General features: G+C 37.9%; 1 protein-coding gene across 13 annotated transcripts in view; it reads right to left on the bottom strand.

Moving 5' to 3' along the window:
* Window positions 1-21,759, bottom strand: part of PARD3 (par-3 family cell polarity regulator) — a 447,638-nt gene that overhangs the window by 290,981 nt on the left and 134,898 nt on the right. For all 13 annotated transcript variants that reach the window (XM_071559915.1, XM_071559924.1, XM_071559920.1 and 10 more), the window contains one exon: window positions 7,721-7,901. In XM_071559915.1, coding sequence (XP_071416016.1) covers window positions 7,721-7,901 — 181 coding nt within the window. The remainder of the gene's footprint in view (window positions 1-7,720; window positions 7,902-21,759) is intronic.

The following is a 21,759-nucleotide window of genomic DNA, read 5'->3' as shown; positions in this document are numbered from 1 at the left end:
GCTTGCGGAGGGAGCCATGCCCTGGCTGATAAACTGAACCCTGCAGACAGTACAGCACAGAGCGCCAGCACCACAACACTCTTCATTAGCCCTACAACAGCCTTCCCGTAAGATCAGCCTGCTTAGGACCAAGTGAATAATTAAGTACATTTGACAAACTCTGCATCCTCTCCTGCTGCTAAATTGTCCGTAAGTAATTTATGTCAATTGCCCCCCCCCCCCCCCCCCCCCGGCCCAATATTGCTGTTGCCTCAAAGAAAAGCAAAACACCACTGGGATACCAGTCAGTGTTGCAGACTGGTGGTTCTGGATATTAAGGATGCCTTGAAGCATGGTGTTATATCTCAGAATAAGTACCTATAAATACTGCATAAGGTTTTTAGAAACTGTTGGGGAAAAAAATGTCATATGTACACAATTGTTCCTAAAGTAAAAAATCTCACAGCGTGGTTGCCTGTGCCATGAAAAAGCATTCCTTACTCATTTCAGATTCATGTTCCTTTGCCTTCACTGTGCCCCTTTTTGTTTGCTCACAATGAAATCACAAAAAAACAGAGGAGCAATCAAGAAATTATCTATTGAAAGAGTTATTACACCTATTGATATATATGTGATGACAAAATTCTTTAAAGGAACAAATAGCTTTATCAAAGAGTATTAAACCCATGTACCACAATAAAACAGACTTGAGCAGCCACACTGTAGTGTTTGATTGGATAAAATGGCATAACTCCTTTGTATACACAAAAATGCAGTTCTCTTAGGGAAAAAGTTACCTTTCATTTAAAGGGGGAAATAAAAGGCAGCAACACCAACATCACACCCATATTGAAATATTCTCAGAATCACCTGTGATTTCCATAACAGCTTGTTGTTCAAATGATCACTAAATCTATTTAATATGTCAAATTTAGATTAATATCCAAACCTGACTTCTTAAGCTAATCAAATTCAATACTTCACAACTTCATAACCCTTCTTTATTATCTCTCTTGGCTATATTCTGTAGCTACAGAACAAAATACAACGAGTTATCAGATACAATACTGTATTTTTATTACTCCCCATTATCAGTACTTGTAGATAGAAATCTTCACCATATGGAATATAGTCTTGAAATGCCCCATGATTATTCAGGTTTCCTCTAGAGAATCCAGTAAGTTCTAAAATTCTTTACTTTATTGGGTTCAGGGATTTTTTTAATCCTACTAGAAGCAACAGTATCTTGCTTGATGGTATACTGAGAAGACGGAAGATATTAAAGGTTAATTTAGAAACCTAAGCAGTTTAAAATCCATTTGTTTTTACAAACATGTCACAGTCTCATCAAAAACACATGGTTTTTAAACTGCTCAACAATCCCAAATTAACAGCAGAGCACTACACTTGGAGAAAACACCAACAATTCAAGTTAGAACTGTGCTGTAGAAAGATCAAATTTAGCCTCATGGAAGAAAGTGGCACCTGGTACTGATTTTTTGATTCAATAACTCTGGCTTTCATACAACCACATCCTTGATAGAGCTATAGGGATAAACATGATAAGAATTCCTGAGCAGCGAGAGCACCAGAAGGTGAGCAAACAGACTCTGCTGAATCTTCTTGTACAACTCCAATGCGTCAGAAATCTTCCTTATTCAGATGGCAACAGCTTGGTGAAAGCCTCAGTTTGAGGTTCTTTTTGTATTATCCAACACAGTAAAGGAAACATAAGAGAGCCTGGCAAAGAAGTGTAAGTGGCAATGACGGTTAGGAAATCTTTTGGATTTCATTCCTGGAACTTCACTGGAATGACAGACACCTTGTGGAAAGCTGACCTGACCCAAAGCTTGATGGAGATAGTGGAAAACCTCCCACTGACTTTAGCAAGAATTTCCTGTAAAACTCTAACCTTTCATTATAAATATATTTGGTAATCAGCTATTTAATCCCGGAGATAACTCGATTTGATAAAGCTCCAAACATCTGGAGCTTGATGAACTCATCCTTCTCTTTCTCCCTTTTCTAATCTTTCGCTTCCTTAGCTCTTTGACATTGGAAAATTACTTTATTGCCATATACAAAACTGACTCATGGCTGAATAAGGAGTCTAAGAGATATAAACAAGAACGAAAAAGTTTCTAATGGCCATATGTGGTAAAGAGTGCTGACACCATCATCATTTTTGAAACCAGAACAAACATAAACTCACCTCTGCAGTTCTTTGCCAATATACTAACATGGAGTGCTCCAAACCTTAAAACAAAGGCTCTTATAAATACTAACAAATTATTACTCAGAATATGCATTCAGGACTCTAGATAAATAGTAGAATTGAATCAGTGAAGTGCCATATTTAAAACAGAAATTTTAAAATACTTGAAAATCACACACTTATATGCTTACACCTTTAAATAGTTTGCTTAGTACTGAATTTTTTGAACACTCAAATTATGAGACGCTTAAACACAAACACTTGAACAATGGACTTAAGAAGGATCTCACCTGTGGTTAACAATCAACCCAGTGGCTCAGCCAGGAACAGGACAGATTGCCACCGCCAGCTGTTCACTCTCCTGCCTTAGAGCACAGTGCAGACCAGTGCTCAGCAGCACATCAAACACACCCCTGAACCATTCCCACAAATACTGGCTTGCTACATGAGGCGTAAACGCATTTTTTAGGCCTATGGGTTACAAAAAAAGGCATTTTCCCAGGTAATGCTAACTGTCCTTCTCTAAGTAGACATGAAGACTTGGATCCTATCAATTTTTATGTTTCCTTAACTAAATAAACTGATCCTACCAATGCTTCACCATAATCTCCAAGGCAACTTACTCTTGTTGCTCTCTTTTGACTCTCTCCAACTTGTTTAGAATTTCTCCAAGGCTGGCACCACAACTGGTCACTGCAGCTGAAGTCTTCCTGATCACAACAGTGAGCTCACAGCAATGTTTCCTTTTGATCTTTTGACGGAAGAGCATAATGCCCAGATGCACTGTGTGTGTGTGGCTCGTCTTCGCGAACGAAGATTTGGGAAGGGCTGTCTCCACGTGGGTGTGCCCTTCCAGCCTGTGCAGTGGATTTTAGGTGAGGCTCAGCGTGCACAGAACTGGCCCCACTGTTTAAGTCCTGAGGTCCTGTAATAATGCACTATTTTGCCTAGATTCTTGTTGCAGTACAGTGTATTTTGCTTTCATTAGTACTGCCTTGCAAAACACCATTTTTCGCCTAGATGCAGTGATTGTGCACATCTCACTGATTTCAACACAGTTTATAAATGTATCAAGTTAATGCTGAATAGAAACATTGATATCCAAAGCGCCAGAAACTCCATTTTAGTTTTTTATGCAATTCTTTATATTCCAGTTCAGATTTCTTAAAATACCAAACAGCCTTTAAACTAAGTGAGCCCTCAGGGACTATACTTGATACGTACTACTAATTTGTCAGTGAACAACTGAAAACTACTCAAAAAGCAGAGAGATGCACAAATTCAAAGGCAAGCAAGGTCATGAAGTTCAATAGATCAAAGAATTCCCAGTCAAAGTCTGCGTTCACGCTCTTACCTGTGAGGAATAAACTGGTGCTGATTGCAGGGTAAGAGTGAACTTGCACACAGGGAACCTCAGAGCAACAGCCATGCTGCTGGGTAAACAATGATGTGAAGCAGCAGCAATTTCTTTACTCCTCTGTACTTCTAGGACATCTTCAAAGACAGCTGTGCACTGACTTCAGATATTCTCATCTAGACACTTTTTTTTTCATTGTCTGCTTCTCTGACCAGAATATGAAAGTGATGCTGAGAGTCCTACTAAAATATACAATACGAATCACCTAAGCACATGTATCACTGGAGTGCACCATTTCCTCTTAGCTTTTAGTAATATCTATGGCTGCTCCGGCAACTGTTCTGGGAAGATGATGACTCCGCAACCTTTAGGAGAACCTTGCAATTACCCCATATCTCATTTTTAAGGAACTGAAGCACCTACAAAGACATCCTGAAAACAAAAGCAGCAGTCTTGTAAAAGGCACAGGCAGCTGATCTGTGTCACACTGGCACAAATTAGTACAATCCTAAACCATGCTGGGAAGCTGTACATGTACAATAGGCTTGTACACCTGTCTGCTAAATATTTCACCATGAACATCATTCTCTTTTAGAAATAATAGCTTCAAGAAGCAAAAAGTTTAATTTTAATAATTATGTTTGGAATCACAAAATTACAGTTTTGATGAGCTCTCTGGAGGCCGTTTGGTCCAATCACTCCACACAAAACAGGACCAGTAGACCAGGCTGTCCAGGGTCATGTTCAGTCAAGTTCTGTCCATCTCCAAGGACACGGAGATGCCACAGCTTCTCAGAGCAGCTTGTTTTGCTCTCAAGGAGAAAATGGCTTTCCTTACTTCTAACTGGCATTTTCCTTGGTGCAACCTGTGTGTGTTCCTTCCAGAAATAATATGCCTACGTGAGAAGACTCTGACTTCATCTTCTCAATGCCCTTCTATTAAACAGCTAAAGAAAAAAGAGGATCTCCCAGCCCCCTCAAAACTTCTCTACTTTGGGCCAGGGGTGTTGGGGGGAGAAGTGGAAAAAAAAATCAGTTCTTCAGACCTCTCTGTCTCTCTTTATATGTTTTCCAAATAATGTCACATACTAAAAACGTTTTTAACTGTAACTGTTGAAATATTCAGAGAGACTTGTTACATATAATCACACCAAGACAAATAACCAAGGGTGGTCTTAGCTCTTGAACAAGATAAATAATTTAAAAGGAAAACAAGACAAAGAGATGACCCTTTTCACAATACCTTGTGTAGCTGGAAAGGGATTTTATTTATAATATTTAAATGCAGTACTGTGAAACAAACAACTTGGTTCATAGGCAGTGCTCCCGCTGCTGAACTGTCACTGCCTGACATCCTGTCTTATCTGCCAAATTGCTCATTAGGTTTGGCAATTTTCACCTGCGCCTCCAGTTTATATTTCAGCAGGGAATAAACATCAGTCTGCTTTAACAATCTTCTGCAGTGAGCTTCCAACCTCTTCCCAGAAAGCACGCAGGCACAACACAAAAAAAAAAAGCCTTGTGTACTGTCTGCTTAGAAAAAAAATGCAGCTCAAGTGATGAAATACAAGAGGAAGTTTAACTTGGGTAACAGAAAAGTAGTGAAAAAGAAAGAGCTAGATAAGAAACATAAATAAATCAACTGCTGGTATCAGTGAATTGTGTTTTCACAGTGCAACACAACACAGGGGGTATGGCCCAGCCTCATTTTTGTTTCCATGTTTCTATGGGAAGATTCAATTTGACACAACCCCCACAACGTGCAAAGTACAGGCTGTGTTTGTACATGGGAAAAGAGGGACTCCAGATGAGTATTACTTTTCCAGCTGGACCTGATCTAGCTAACCTTTCCCTTGCTGAGAGAAGAGGATGGCGTGATCTATAAACAAACAAAAGGGGTAGCATGGCAACCAGAACAAAGAGAGGAAGATCTCAGCAGGCCCTTAAGCCCCAGCCTAATGCACTGAGATGCTGCCTCGGAACAGAGCCCGCTCCGGACCCTGCGGGTGCAGGTGAGTGGCAGCAGAATGACACAAAGCTCCGCTCCTGAGGGCGAAGTGCTGCCGAACAGAGCCCAACTCTCCAGCACAAAGCACCAGAGATGGAAAACAAAACGTCTGAAATGCTATAAACCAATTTCAGATGGAATACTGTTTTTCATTTGTTAAAAGTAAAATATTCACCGCCAACCCTGCAATTAGCTAGAAAATTACAATAATTACAGCAATTTTGTATCCCATCTCCAATCCAATTAATAGATATATGACCTTGTCAACATGTAATAATCAGGATCTGCATCTACCGCAAAACTGGATGGGTTTTATTTGCTGAATAGAACTTACACAGTAAGAAGATAATTATTTGAAATACTGAGAATACCATTTGTATGCTATGCTTCACTTCACAAGTTATAAAGGAAAGACAATAAGGATAGTATTTCCATTTTAAATGTATATTTAACTGGAATTCTTGAAATAGGTATGTTTAATATGGGATAATAATATTGGACTAGGATTCTAAGCCTGTGGCTAGGAATATTTAAAATTGAAATATATCTAATTGTCAACACTTAAAAAATTTATTAGCTAGATAGGAGAATATCTCTAATTTCTGATAACATATTTATGACAAATTTTTAAGCCATTTTATTTTTGAACACTTTTAATTAAAAGGGTCAGAGTTTTAATTCTTACCAACAGTTTTAGAAGTCTTCTGTATTTCTAAAGACCTAAGTATTGTAGGGTCTCAAAGCACTTTTTGGTCATTTTAGCAATCAGTGAACTAGTTAAGTATTCCATGTATTTTCCAAAATAACACCAAAGATAAGTGAGCTGTCCAATATATCACTGAATTTTCTCTGCTCTATATGATTTTGATGTGCTAACATTCATGCATTGTATAATAATACATCAGATAATCATACAAATGAGAAAATGTGTATGCGTTTGCCTGCTCCAACTCCCCTTAAGCTGAGAACCCAGGAGGACAGCTTTTTGGCATATGTATGGAAATGAGATGTGCATTTAGCAGTGGCATACTCTAGTGACAGCAAAATGGAAGGGTCCTGAAATTCCAGGACACTTCTTTATTCTGTCATTAATCCTTTCTCTAATTTAATTCTGTGCTGCAACAAAGCACAGTTATAGCTTGAAAAGATACATGTTCAGCTCTATGTAGGTTAATTGTAAAATGCTGTTCCCTTAATTTTACAGAAAACATTCTGGTACAAAACCCCTCAAACTTAATAGAGTGGTAACTTTTCCATTTGCATTTTACCTGATTGCTTAAATGCAGATTTTTATCCATTAAAAGGACACCTACACAGAGGCAATTTCTTGGGAATTACAGATAGTTTCTTAAAACACTGTATCTCTACAATATCAAATGACTGATGCTACTAACTTCTGCTAAGAATTTTCTGGAGTGGAGTAACTACCTCAGAAGTTTAGTGAGAGAAATGACAGACAGATAAGAGGGCACAATGTTTTATCCATGTTGTCTTGTTTGTGGGGTACTTTTAACAACAATGAAAATTACACAGTAAATTTCATTTCATGATTTTATTTCTTAATAAGCTGAAATATTCTTGCTCTGCCTGAGCAATAAATGTGATAAATAATTCCTACTATATGGTTTTGCAACAAATGTTCACCACATTGAAATAAACAAAACAAAGGGTTGTTTCTGGCTATGGTTTCTGTTTTTTAAAGAAGTGTATTTTTGCAACACAGTAAATGCACATTTTAGCAGGTGTTCTTATGGAAAGGTGACAAGCATAGCCTAGCAACACTGACAGGTTCAGTAGAAAGCACTCCTATCTTTAGAGGTTTTTTCCCATTTTCTTCATTAAATGGAATGAAACTGGCAAACTGAAAATTCCACCATGCAGAAACTGCATTTGGAAATTTTGCTGTGATTTTCAGTGTAAGGATAATTTCAAACTGGCAACACAGAAGGATCTTATGGCTCCTAAAAGCAGTTTATAAATAATTTATTAAAACCTAAAAGGTTTTTTTACTTGCATGCAACAAGACTTTATGGAGTTCCTCAATTCTGATGAGCTTTTGATAAGGACAGATAATGAATCGTTTTCCCAGCAACATCAATGGGTAACAGCATCTTTGTAAATTTAGATGAAACTCTTTGAGATACCAAGAACATTTACTTACTTGCACGAAGGACTGAAGGGGTGACCTCAATTTCACTTGTTGCTTGGTAAGGCTGGAAGGCTGATGGTGTGTTGGAGCCAAGCTCGCTGCCAAAAATCTCGGGGCTCTGCGTGCCTGTCGAGCTGGCACTGGTGCCATCACCCCCATGGTGTGGATCTTGCTCATCAAACACAGCCACAAGCTGCAAATGACAATTTAATCCAATGTTAAAAAAAGCCTTTCAGCAACATAAAAGTGCCATTGCAGATCAGCATTTCATCATTTCTTCCCACCAAAGAGCAAGAAATGTCTATCAGCAGAAACTCCGATCAATGGCTAGATCACAACATCATCAGCCCAAGGAAAGGCAGCCATTAACTGGATACTACAAAAGGTTAATAGCTCTGATGGGACACAAAACGCATCACTGTGAGGCACGGAAAGTACAGCACCAAGGCAGGAGAGGAAGGGCTGCACCTTCCCCAGCAAACCACTTCATCTCACCCACAAATTCAGAAAACTATCTAAGTGTGGATTGATGCCTGTGCACTGCAACTTTTTATCTGTGTTTTGGTACCTCTATAAGCATCATTACTACAAACTATTCACACCACCATTCACACACGGAGAGGGGCCTAGCAAAGGTGGCCTAAACAAAGCTCATCTCCACACCCAGTTGGATAACCGCGGCCAACCGGCATATTCCATGCGGTCAAACAAAAACAAAGAGATTTCAAAGGCATTCACCTGCCTGCAAAGGTGTGCTCAAACTAGCACTCGCATGTTGGAACATCAGAACCATGCTTGATACTGGGGATGGTGGACGTCCTGAGCGTGGTTCTGCTCTAATTGCCCACAAACTGTCACGGCTCAACATTGACATTGCTGCTCTCAGTGAAGTTCGTCTTCATGAGGAAGGCAGCCTTAAAGAACATGGTGCTGGCTACACACTCTACTGGTCAGGCAAACCCAAAAACTCTGGCCTCCAATCAGGATTCATGGAGACACACCATTCACGACGCTGCTACTTCCTTTGAGAATGCACGGAGAGTCAGTCTTGAGGAGAAAAGACAACGCAGAAAGAACCGTTCCTTGCCAATGTCACCTAGGGAGACGTTCCGCTGTGCCTTTTGTGACCGGACCTGCCTATCCTGTATCGGCCTTTTTAGCCACCAGCACGCTTGGAGCAAGCGTGGGTAGTGCCCTTCTCAAATCCTCATTCGCGAAGCCTAGCCATGATGACTACAAACTCAGATTATCATCAAAACCAGAGTTATATAAAATAAAACCATACTAGAAGAAATTATGTTAACACACATTGAAAACTACAGACAAAATGCCAGGCCAAGTAAATGTTATAATCACTAATAGCTATCATCCATTAATCTGCCACCTACTGATCTATTATCTATTAATATGATTTAAGTTGTGGGCTTCTCTTGTAAAATTTCTTTAGTCAAATTTACAGAGATACTCTGCGTTTTTATGCAATCAGCTTCTCCAAGACAAATTTGAAATCTCAAACCCAATTTGTAACTTAGCCAAGTCACTAATTCAATAAAGTTTTGCTAAATCTGTGTTCATCACTGCAAAATGAATAGGAAAAACATCATGGTGATTTTTGATAAACCTGAAATATTTTTCCCAGAGTAAATGAACGCTTTTCTTTTTTAAATAAATAATTTATCCCAATTTATCTTTGGTGACCTACTGAAAGAGATAGCACCAGCTCTCATACAGATTTCAGTGTAGAACTTAATTTTCAACATGGAGAAAAAAAATTTAGGGATAACAGCATTCCGCAGTCTGCAAATTAATCTATAATATAATATATGAAAGACATTTCCAAGAAAAAGTTACATTCTTCTCTCCAAATTTGTAGGGCAAATGGAGCAAATCAACTTAAACCTATGCTAGTCTCTGCAAATTGTTTATTCTGTTAGAACAGCTAAAACTTTTTGCAATCTAAAGGAATCAGAGGTCATTTTCTGTCTTCTTTTTTTTTAAAGCGATTTCAACATCATTTTTATCCCACGGATTTTAATATTAGTCCCTTTGCTCAAATCCAACTTACATAAACATCAGGAAAAAATTTTAAAACCACAACTGTAAGTTCAATTCAAAATCATTTGGCAATTCAGCTTCTGAAAGTACTTCCAGGCATTAACTCTTTTTAACAAGTCATCTTGAAATTACAGAGAGTAGCAAACTTCTGCCAATAAATCCATGTTTAATGCAAATTTAGGCTCTGACATGCATAAAACAGAAAGGATACATTGCTCCCTCCAATGTTAGTTGAAAGGTAGGGAGCAACAGAAAAACCAGGCTGCAGCTGCACACAGCTGCAACACGTTTTTAACATAAAAGTCATTATTTTATGCCTGAGAAATCTACACAGAAAAAAGAAGTGACAATACCAAAATGTCAGCAGCTCAAGAGTATTGGAGATTTAATTTTCTAACACATTGTGAAATATCAATGCTTACAAAAATATGCTTCTCAAACTTTACTCATAACTCTCTTACTGTTTTATAGCGAGCAAATTACCAATCTCAAGCAACTGAAAATAAATTAATCCACAAGTGAAGCTCTGTAAGGTATTACAACAAAAGACAAAGCACTTACAAATCCTAGGCATGAAACATCAAATCTTTTTCTCCTTTGCACATCATGTATCAAGACAAATCCCCAAATTACATTGTTCCTTTGAGGCTGATTGAACAATACTGTTTGATGCATGGAGCTGCAAGTATTTTATAGATATTATATACATGTAAAAAGGTATGTAGATATAAATCCCTATGTATGTTATGTCCTACTGTAAGTTTCTTCCAGCTTTTTGCCTATTCCAGACACTCTACAACCTATAACTAACTTCAGAACATCTAAAAATAAATGTTTCTTACTTCAAGCTTAGCTTTTGATCTTATATTTTTTCAAAGGCATTCACTGTTTTGACAGCATCAAACCTTCAAAAGGCTTCAGTTCCATTAAAGAGTACACCAAATTGTAACATTTTTCATATAACATGAGAAGAAACAAACCATGTTAGTCTTCTCCAAATCTAATTAGCATTAGGAACACAAGTTAGGAAGTTCCTTGTAGAACAGCACTACAATGGTACACTCATTACTCATAAGCTAGAAAGTACTTGGGAGTTGAAGACTTTAAGCAAATAAAACACTGTTGAATGTTGATTTTCAGAGCTTGGTATGACACTCTGCTGATGATGAGGAAACAAGGACAACCGAAACTTCTTGCACTGTATTTTGATATCAAGTATTTGACTCTGATTTCTCCAACACCCTCTATTTTAATCAAGGGAGATTCTTTGAGGAGAGGAATTACACACTTTTTAACCTCTGGAGCCCCTGAAATCACATCTCAAATACTGTCTTTTCAGGAACAGGGAACAAAACCAAAAAACATCTGAAGAGATGCCTTATGGCAACTTAAAAGGAACAACCAGAGTAAGTCACTGGAGTTGCAAAGAATCCTTTGGTGCAGGAATTCACAGTGACAAACATGTCCTATGCCAAGGAAACAAAAGGCCTCTCAGTGAGTCATGTTTAACCACTGAAATGCTTTCAATTTGTCAAAGAATGAAGTACACATTACTAGACCGGCTTTTATCAACTTGATAAAATGGTAAGCCTATGGTATTTTTCTAGGCTTTGGACACCAGATTTACAAAAAGAATAGAACACAAAGATTACTATCTTTTCTGGAAACAACATAATCTTTACTGTCAGGACACTGCTTCCATGTTGATTTTTTTTTCTTTAATAAGAAATAAGTGACCGGAGCTACCTTTGCAAGATTCACTCATTATATCCAATACCTGACATGAGGTGTGCCTCCAGTTCTCTGTCCTTCACTTTTAGATCTCATCATTTGCAGTGACCTGAGAAACTCATCATACCATCCAATCTTATGCAGAAGGACTGATCAAACCATAATAATGCAGAATAAAGCAAATAACTTAGATGTTCAATATTAGTCCAGTAGTAGCTCTTTAAAAGTTTTCCACCAAAAATCAGTGAATATGGGAGCCATTTGGATTGGTTTAATTCTTTCTATTTTCCCTTTTTTTTGTGAAAAACAATCCCACAGTCAAAGACCAAATATCATATCAACAGTAATAAATAATAATAGTAGTTATAAGAAGTTTTATCTGCTCCCCATTCCATGGGACCCGAACTTGAATGCATCAAAGATGTGCAAATATGGTTTAATAGGTTACAGCAGTTTTATCACCTGAGGTAAAAGGACTATTTACATTTTTCAATCACTGAAGTAAAAATCTGGAAATAGAAAATAAAATCAAGTAGCAACAAACCTCTTTGTCTTCCCAGAAGAAATTTAAAAAGTGATAGGTTTAATCTAGACTGTCATGCTTACATTTCTTAATGCAATATGGCAAAAGCAACAGAAAGGAGGTTTTCACACAGATCCACATCATTCATCAAGGGCAGCTGGCACAGGAAGTATCATGAGTTTGATTACCACAAGAATTTGGTCCCCAGCATGAGCATATATTACTTTGTCAAGAAAAAATTTGTTTCAAATACTCATTAACACATTCAGATATAAAGACAGCAGCTCTGTTCAGATCAAAACTTATGGAAAGGTTCATGCCATTTCAGCAGTAGAATTAAGAATAAATATTCAAATGGTCATTATGCATAAACTCAAATACTTTTTAAACTTCAGACCAAGAAATACAAGTAATCTTGTATGAATTATCAACAAAAGATATGATTATTTTAAAATGCAACAACATTCATTATTTGACCAACAGTTTTTCCTTTTTAGAAATACAAAGAACTGCAGTAAAACTCAACAATTATCCCAGTTGTAAAAAGTATACTTGTGATCTTTTACATATTTCAAGAGGTAGGGGTTTTTTCTTATTGCTACCCTTATCCTTTGAAGACAAAAAAATTACAGGACTATGGTTTAAAACGAGCTAACTTGATGCCCTTCTCTTCTGACTAATAAAGACTCTTTCCATAGTAAAGAGAAAAAGAAGAGAGCAACCACATTTAATTCTTCTTGCTAAATAAACCAGCTCTATCAAGCAAATTATTTACAAAGAAATCATTCTACAGTCTGAGATATCAAAACAAAGTTTTACTGAGACACTTTTGGCTCTGGAATAGCAGGAATGCATTCCAGCCTATTGCTGTATTCAGTTCTCTACAACACCATGTTGTACTGACTTAATTACACACGAACCTTGAGTTCTCTCTGAAAGAGATACCGGGATAAGCTTCTCTATTCCTCTGTCTGAGACTCAATATGTCATACTAACCAGGTTATATGTACTTAAATAAATAAAAAGCAAGATGATTGATTTTTTTTTAATATCAACACAGCAGCAGCAGTCTGCATTCCAACATTAATTATTACAATTTCTGTCTATTCTGAAGTAATTAAAAATTAGTAAACACATATGCAGTCATAATTAATAGACTATATTAAATACTTGAATGTTAATTAACTGGATTAAAAAATTATTTGCACCAGCAATGGCTGTTTACATTTTCATTTAGTACTAAGATCATATAAAACAATTCATCACTATTAAACGGTCCAATCAGGTCATCTCTCTCCAGCACAAAACCAGAAACACTCCACTTCAGAAATTCATAGATCTAGAAATTTTTCCACCACCCACCATAAGTAAGATTGTCAAAAAGATCACTTGAATTTTGTATATTCCTAAGTATTTGTCCAAATTCTGCTAATTCTTCTGTGATATGTATTGATGAATCTGACACTGGCTCATGTGTAGGCACCAGTAATGATTTCAGATTTATTCTAACATCAGTTAGGATTACAACTTCACTCTGCTGGAAAGACAGCAACCGATCCTCTGGTTTTCACAGAGGCTCTGCACTTCTTATCCACTCTTTTTTAAAACTGAGCAAAACTGAATTCACTTATCTTTTCGACAACTAGGAGTCATTTTAAATACCTGGTTTATTCTCACTAGAAGGACACTTATCAGAAAACTTCATACAAGGACATTCCCAATTTTTTCTGCTGTTCAGTGGCCAGTTGATCAGTAATTGATCTGTGGAGCAACCAGAAGTGTCTGGAGTCCCCTGGCTGAACCACGCACATCCCCTCCTGGTCTACACAACTTCCAGACACACTCTTCCCTTTTACAGCTGCACAAGTTCTGACATTTATGCTGCACAAGTTCTCATGCAGGAGGGACACCTGTGGACAAAACTGGTGTCCACACAAGCTGTCAGTTTTCTGGTTCTAGGAGAACAGAGAGCACAGCCCTTCTGAGGCAGCTCCAAGTGATGGAGCAGCTCAATCACCTCTAGTGAGGCACCCATGCTGGCAAGGATTGTGGTGCTCAGCTTATGCTTAATCACTGAATTAACTTTTTCACAGGAGACTTATGGTCCTTGAATGTAGAGATTTTAATGGTCCAAAAGAGATTCTAAAATCTAAATTAGCCTTGTCAAAATATCTTCACCTAATATAGCTCCTTCAAGCATTCTTTTAAACCCTGATGCCAGAGGGCTGAGCCCAGACTTGTCTTGCAGTTCCAGGGTATAAGGTCTCTATCTGCACTTTCTGACAGCCACCTGATCTGCTGCTATGGGAGATCTCACAGTGTGGCCATACACTTTCAGACAGATGCAGCAAGCTGAGGACACAGAAGAAAGTTTAAACACAAACATCACTGGCATCCTTTCCTCAGCAAAAAAATTTCCAGTCTTAGGTGAGCCTGCACAGTGAACTAGCAAGGCAGCCAGAGAACTGACTACACACATTTCTGCAACAAGCACAACCGCAGGATATTGCAAGAGAAAATAAGCAGAGGTCTCTAGTAACTCTGAGGCAAAAATCACTTATACCCAAAGCACTCTGTGTATTACTAAGTCCAATGTAGAACTAAAACATACTTGATTAATAAGGCCCAGCAGTAAATCAAATCTCAGCTAATGGCACCTCAGACTCTAAAACATCCCAAAATACAAGTTGCTTGTGAATTAACAGATGAGTTTAAGAGGAAAAAAAAACATAAATTCAGGAAAACAACTAGCAAGGGAGTAGCCAATTATTATTTAGATATGAAAGAACTAAATACAAAATCAATTCATAGGCTTTCTGATGACTGAACTGACTTTAATAGCCCCATGGCAGACCCAAATTCTTATTATTCCTTGAGCTTCACTTTTCTACATGGCTCATTAAAAACCCATTTAAATATAACTATTGTTTCAATGAACTGGTAAGAGGAAATATAGGGAAAAAAATAGATATTTTCACAAATAATACACTACTGCCCACAGACATTAAAAAAAATCCATTAACAAATATAGCAGCAGCTAAGAGTCATTATGTGCTCTTTGTGCAACCTGAGTGTCCCTTCTACAAACTTAGACATCACCCAACATTTTAAAAGGAGAAAAACACAAGCAGTTTCAATTTAAGACAAGCTGTAACCCAAACAACAAACCTTTATAATCTCAAGAAAATTACTACTTGTTCTAATTAATCACTTCAGTCATGAAACCAGAACTAGCTTTTCATAAAACTTTTCAAAGTAACATAGGTAGACGGGAGCCAAACAAAGAACTTTTTTATAATAACTTTTCAGCATTATTGCTATATGGCGGGGGGGAGGGCACACAGGGAAGGACATTTAAAGGTTCATATTCTACACTTTGTATTAGAATTAACACTTTGTATTAGATTTTCAGTGGATTACACAGAAGTGTAAGCTCATAGAGAATCACAGAAGAACCTGAACTGGAAGGGAACTCTGGAGATCAACAAGTCCATGCCCTTGTTCAAAGGAAGGTCAGTGAGAGGATGTTGCTCAGAGTCACACCCAGTTGCATTTTGAATAACCCCAAGTACAGAGACTCCATAACCTCTGTAGGCACTGTCCCAGTGTTTATCTCCTCTTGGTTTTAAGAAATTTTTTTTCCCTATATCAAGTTGAAACTTTCCTTGTTGCAACTTGTACCCATTGTGCCTCACACTCCTCCTCTGTACCTCCAGGAAAAGTCCAGCACCAACCTCGCCATGCCTGATAAAGAGCAATTATATCAAGAATGCCATGCCATGGGGAACAGCATGGCCATCAGCACCCCTGAAGGTCACCATTGGCCTGTGGTGGTTTCCAGCTTACTAACTCATCCCTTGATGGCCTCTGGCTGGGCTGTCACAGTAACGTCTTATTTGTATTGAGGAGGCCCAAAGACTCCAGAAACCGAGAGAAACAATCAAAAATCATAGAACAGTTTGGGTTGGAAGGGACCTCAATGATCATTTAGTTCCAACCATCCTGCACTAGACCGGGTTGCTTAGAGCCCCATCCAACCTGGCCTTGAACACTCTCAAGGATGGGGCATCCACAACTTCTCTGAACTTCTCTGTTCAAATGCCTCACCACCCTCACAGTAAAGAATTTCTGTCTAATATCTAATCTAAACCTACTCTCTTTCAGTCTGAGCTCATTCTTGTAGGTTCCCTTCAGGTCTTGAAATGCCACAATTAGGTCACCTTGAAACCTTCTCTTTTCCAGCTGAACAAACCCAATTTTCTCCGCCTTTCCTCATAAGAGAGATGCTTCATCCTTCTAATCATCTCTGTGGCCTCCTCTGAACTTACTCCAACAGATCAGTGTCCTTCCTGTACTGGCGATCCCAGAGCTGGATGCAGCATTCCAGGTGGGCTCTCAATCCCATCTCTCAAGCTGCTGGCCACACTGCTTTTGATGCAGCCCAGGAGAAAGTTGGCTTTCAGGGCTGCAAGCACACACTGCCAGGTCGTGTCCAGCCTAATCCCTTCCCTGAATCTGCTGGCTACAGACCTGCTCAGAGAGCCCACGCTGGAGCTGGTCACCTTTATCACCATGGCACACTGCTGACTCACGTTCATCAGGTTCTCCACCAGGTCTGCTCCTACCCTGGAAGTGGCCTCCCAGTCCATAGTGCTCAGTGGGGTTATTCCAGTGCACATAGAGGACTCTATATTTGCCTTTGATGAACACAATCCACCCCCTCAAGTCCCCATGATATAAAATAACCACTGTTGGAAAATACATCACAGGTCTCAATGAAAGTAATTCTCAAATCTGCTGACTAAGTAAGTATCCCTCACTTTCAAAGCTCAACATAACATACCAAGTTAAATCGTATTTGCAAGATCAGAACTCATCTATTGATTCAAAGTGATTCAAAGAACACTTTAATTTTACAGGTAGTTTTAGAATCTTCTGCTTTCATGATTCTTTAAATCTCAGAAACTATCCTGAAGTAAATATTCAAGCCTTTTATTAAAACATTGCTTTTGATTATTCATTTCCCACAGCACTTTGATATAAGAAATTCCAGAATCAATATTAAATTGCTTTCTAATCTTCTCTCAGCAGGAATTAAATGCAGTTTTAGATACTATCCTGTAAGTCGCCATACTATTAAAAATATTTTAAATATATTTAAAATGTTAAAATATTTAAAATGTTAATTTAATATTACATCTATTTAAAACACTTTTTCTCCCTTTTCCACACTATTGCTGAGCAACAGCCTAAAAGCAAACATGACTATGGCACCTTGGAAAGTAATTTGTGTATATTTTGTCTGAATCGCTCTCAACTTGATCGCCATGGTCCAAGTCAAGCTGAAACTTAGACCGAGAAATAAGACAATAGCTGAACAGTGTTAAAAGTATTTCAAGGACTCATAGCAGTAGCTGCCACCAGCTGCCTGACTTGTTGGCTGGATTTTGTTTTCATTACCTCACACCTTGAACATACCAGACACACCACTTCTTTACATGATGTACCGAATGACAGTTGAATCCCCAGCCCATGTGAACAGTCAGACACAAGTACCTACAGAGCACACACAAGAAGATTTTCTCGAGAAGTTCTTCTGATGTGGTCACTTGGCTAAACCTACTGCATGGACACAGTAAGACCAATACCACAGTTGGATCTTGGCCTTCATGACCAGCTAAACTACCTGGCTATCTACACTTGTCAGCAGAAGCACCCTGCGTTTCACGAGGCTAACAGACATGGACAGAAGGATATCAGTGCCAGTAGCTGAGTTTCTGTTCAGTAGGGCATATTCTCCTGGGCAGGAACAGGTAGACGCTGAAGTTTGGCTCATGCTTCTCAATGCTGCAGTTCTGCTGTTAACTGTAACCTTGCAAAGGGATGCCCCACAAGCAGTTGGAATTAGCTACTGATCCCAGCCTTCCCAGAGAATGCGTTAATGAGCATTGACACTCACTAAACTCTGTGAAAGAGTGGGCAGTGCTATTGCTGCACCCTGATCCCTTGGAGGATGGGGTCAGCCATGCAAAATCCAAAATGCAGAAATACTGCAGACATATCTCACTGCAAAACTGGTTTGTTTAAGATTATGTGGTAAGAGATTTCAGAGCTTACAACTAAACACAGAACTACAGTTGAAATAAGAGAGCAAGAAGAACATCGCCCTATTTTTTTAAAATATGCTTCTATGCTGCTCAGCAAAAGTGAAGATATTACATTTGGAGACAAATTTGCTTCTCACAGTTGCTACAATCCCTCTATACAATAGGTACAAAAATGCTTAATTCCATGCTTTTTTAGGCTATGAGAACAGCTGGGGAAAATATTTTTGTCCTAAAGTAGAAAGCTTTTCAATCATAAGGTTTTTAGCATGGGATTTCTTTAATGACCTGTTTCTTTACAAACTCTTCCTTTCAAAGCATACGGAATGCTCTTCTGTATATGCTGTCCTGTTATTTTCTTAAATCTCAATTTATACAGAAAATGTGTCATCCAAAATCCTTTTGTAAAAACAGTCTTCTTGTTCAAGGCTAAGCACATACTCTGCAAAATTACCACAATATATGATTTACCATGGTATCTCCTTGGCTCATGTTGAAAAGAAATTGGAAAAAACTACATCTATCCTGGTATTAAAGAGGTACGTGAAGAAAACATGATATCAGAAGTGAGAGTGCTGTGCTTGGAAAGTAGCTGGGACAATCCGAGTGTGTGAATAAGCCAATTTCATTTCCTCCATTTTTGATTCCTCAGCACAAACGAGTATATGAGAACCACACTGAGGACAATGGTGCTAATATTACTTTGGAACCAATTTCACACTTTTAGAGTGCACTATGGAAGCCTGTCTCCTCTTCTAACAGGACAAGGCTCAAAAGGATACCCAGACTTTTCTACATGCAGGTGAGCCTGTGGGTATGCAATGACTCTGCAGGTCTGCAGATTTCCAAGTCAAAAGCACAGACCATACAGAAGTTCAGTATTTTATTTCTGCCACAGAGGTCAGCAGTTAAGCAGTGACGCTATGCTGTAAGTAATCCAGATACTGCATTATTACAGGGGCTGGTGTCACGCAGCAAGATATATTGCTGAAATAAAAATGTATTAAATCTTAACAGTTGTCTCATCTGTCATTGGGAGCTGCAGCTTTTGAGTACCAAGAAAGAAATGGTTTCAGAAACCTCCAAAAAGACCAAGCTTTCCATTCCTCTGCTACAGGATCAAAACAGCAGCATTGAAATTCCAAGATTTTAATTTCAGCTGAGGTACAAAAAGGTAACTAGTTAGTTAAAGCACAGGCCAATCTTTGCAAGCTTATTAAACTTCAAGAAAATAGATTTTGTAAAATACAGCTCTTCATTTTATATAGTGTGTGCTGTTCATCGTAATTTGCATGCAAAAGCCAGGAGAATGTGATTAAAAATACCCATCTAGAGACACAGATGAAAAACTTCAAACATTTTCTGATTCCCTTCTGTTCCACTCATTATTTCAATACCTCACTACAACAAAGGAATAGATAACACTTGTCCTTGACACTAGCCTAAATTATCTTCAGTCTGCAATACAATACCTATTAAATTAGGCTTATTTTAAATCAATGTCAAGGTCTGTTCAAAAGGTAAAACTGTGTGTGTGTTTTGCCTTTCGTATAACACTTCTCTTCCCTCCCCCCATAAACTTTTCAGAGGTCTTAAAAACAATGAGATATGGCTTTCTTTTTTTTTTAACTAACTTCATTATCTAGATTTTTAAAAAAAACATCAGAGAGAATCATTTACCTCTGTCATTTAATACAATAACAATATCCTTCATTTTGCATGTAATGACAAAAATAATCAACGCATGAAAAAATAATTCCTTCTCTAAATAAGATTCTAAAAAAATCTTAAATTCAAATGACTTCTTGTTCCCTCATGACTAATACTTTGTATTATTTTAATATGTAACAATAGTGAAAACATTGCAACTTAAATTACACTAGGACTGAGCTTACAAAATTAAGAATAAAAGGTAGCAGTCCAACAGCACAAGTCTGATGGCAAATGATACATAGCAGGAGATCCATGGAGGTCCTCCAGACACAGGGGACTTGCATCATCAGAATTACTATGTGAACCTATGCCAGATAAGGAGCTCTGGTTTTAAGCAAAACACACCCATTAGACAACATTTGATAGTCTAGAAAAGGAAAGGATCTTCCTGAACACCTTTAGGTTTTCTGCAACCAAGAGTATTATAGAGAAGTCTGTATGAATTTTAAAAATCATCAGCTTCAACTTGTGAACAAGGACAACACTGAAAACCTCAAAACAGCTCTCTTCCATCTTTTAGACTCCCTTATTCCACCCCTCTCCTCTAGGCTGATCCAGCCTATTTATCCTCTTTTGTCTCCTAGAAAAACTAGGATTATAAGTACTAACACCCCATAACAGGGCAGCAGGCCTGTCCCTGTCTATATTATATTTCATAGTGAATTCAAATATTGTTGTAAGGTTATTAAAATCATTCATGATTTCATCTGTGCCAAATGGATCATTACACTGTCAACACTCATGTTTATTATGCAAAAATATGCAGAACTTAACATCTTTTGTTGAGCTGGCAAAACAGTATATTCAGTAGTAACTCTGTTTTTCATTAAATTTTGCACAAGGTTAAAGTGTGTGAGGAATCTGATTACCAAAGTTCACCACTTCATTTGTGTGAAACATCACACAAAACAAGCTGTTTGACTTGTGTAGCAAAAGATTACTTACTTTAAACCTACAAGCAAATAAATTCTTCTGGTTAATTTTTAGTTTCCTTTAAATTTTACTATTATAAGGTAAGGTTGTCATTTTTAGATCTTTTCCCCTTTTCTCTCTTTTTAAGTGTTCTTCTACATGCATCTCACAACTGTGCTTGATGGAAACTCCTCACAGGCTCCAAGCCTACCTCCAATCTTGCCTTCTCCCTTTCCCTCCTCTCTAGACGGCTTTGAGCAGAAACAGAAGTGGATTCAGTCTGGTTACCTCTAGCAAAATAACCATTTCTTGAGAAGCTCCAGCCATTTTAAAATAGCTTTTCTGACTGTCTCATTAAATCTTCATTTAATTCTCCTTTCTTTGTATTTCTTCTGTAAGATTTAATCTTTGCAATTGTATGAATTTTTGGAAGACCTTTTCGGGGTGCAGTTTGTATTTGGGTACCACACAAAGCAGTTACATTGCATAAGGCCAAGACAGGTAGCTGGGTAAATTATGCTGTCAAAAGTGATTAACATTTAAAAGGACTAAACAGAGGAAGCAGATAATACCTCCCAGATCTGCTTTTAATTAAAACATCCTAGCAATTAATATTAAAAGGCAAAGACTGAAAATGAGAGACAGCATAGCTTCTAAAGAGAATAGTTTTTGGTTTTCATTAGGGGTCACCTTTTCTCATGTGCAAGACCACTTTTAAATTACCTGCCTCACTGGAGACCATTCACTTATTAAAAGAAGTCTGCCCAGACTAAAACAAAAAAATGCACATTTAATCAGAAACATTTATGCATTCGTTATTTTTTCAAATGTCCTTGCTTTAAGATAATATTGCCCCTCACTGAAAGCAAACCTTATTTCAGTCTCTGTGCCTGTTGTATCCCAAATGATTTCTCTACTTTCCAAAATAATTACCCAACATTATATCATCTATCTAAAACAGTAAAAGGGCATCAACATTGAACCCCATAGGTAGGTAAAATGAACAGCACATA

This window comes from Pithys albifrons, chromosome 7 (assembly GCF_047495875.1).
Source record: "Pithys albifrons albifrons isolate INPA30051 chromosome 7, PitAlb_v1, whole genome shotgun sequence".
Taxonomy (NCBI): domain Eukaryota; kingdom Metazoa; phylum Chordata; class Aves; order Passeriformes; family Thamnophilidae; genus Pithys; species Pithys albifrons.
This window is presented reverse-complemented; position numbering and strand designations above follow the sequence as displayed.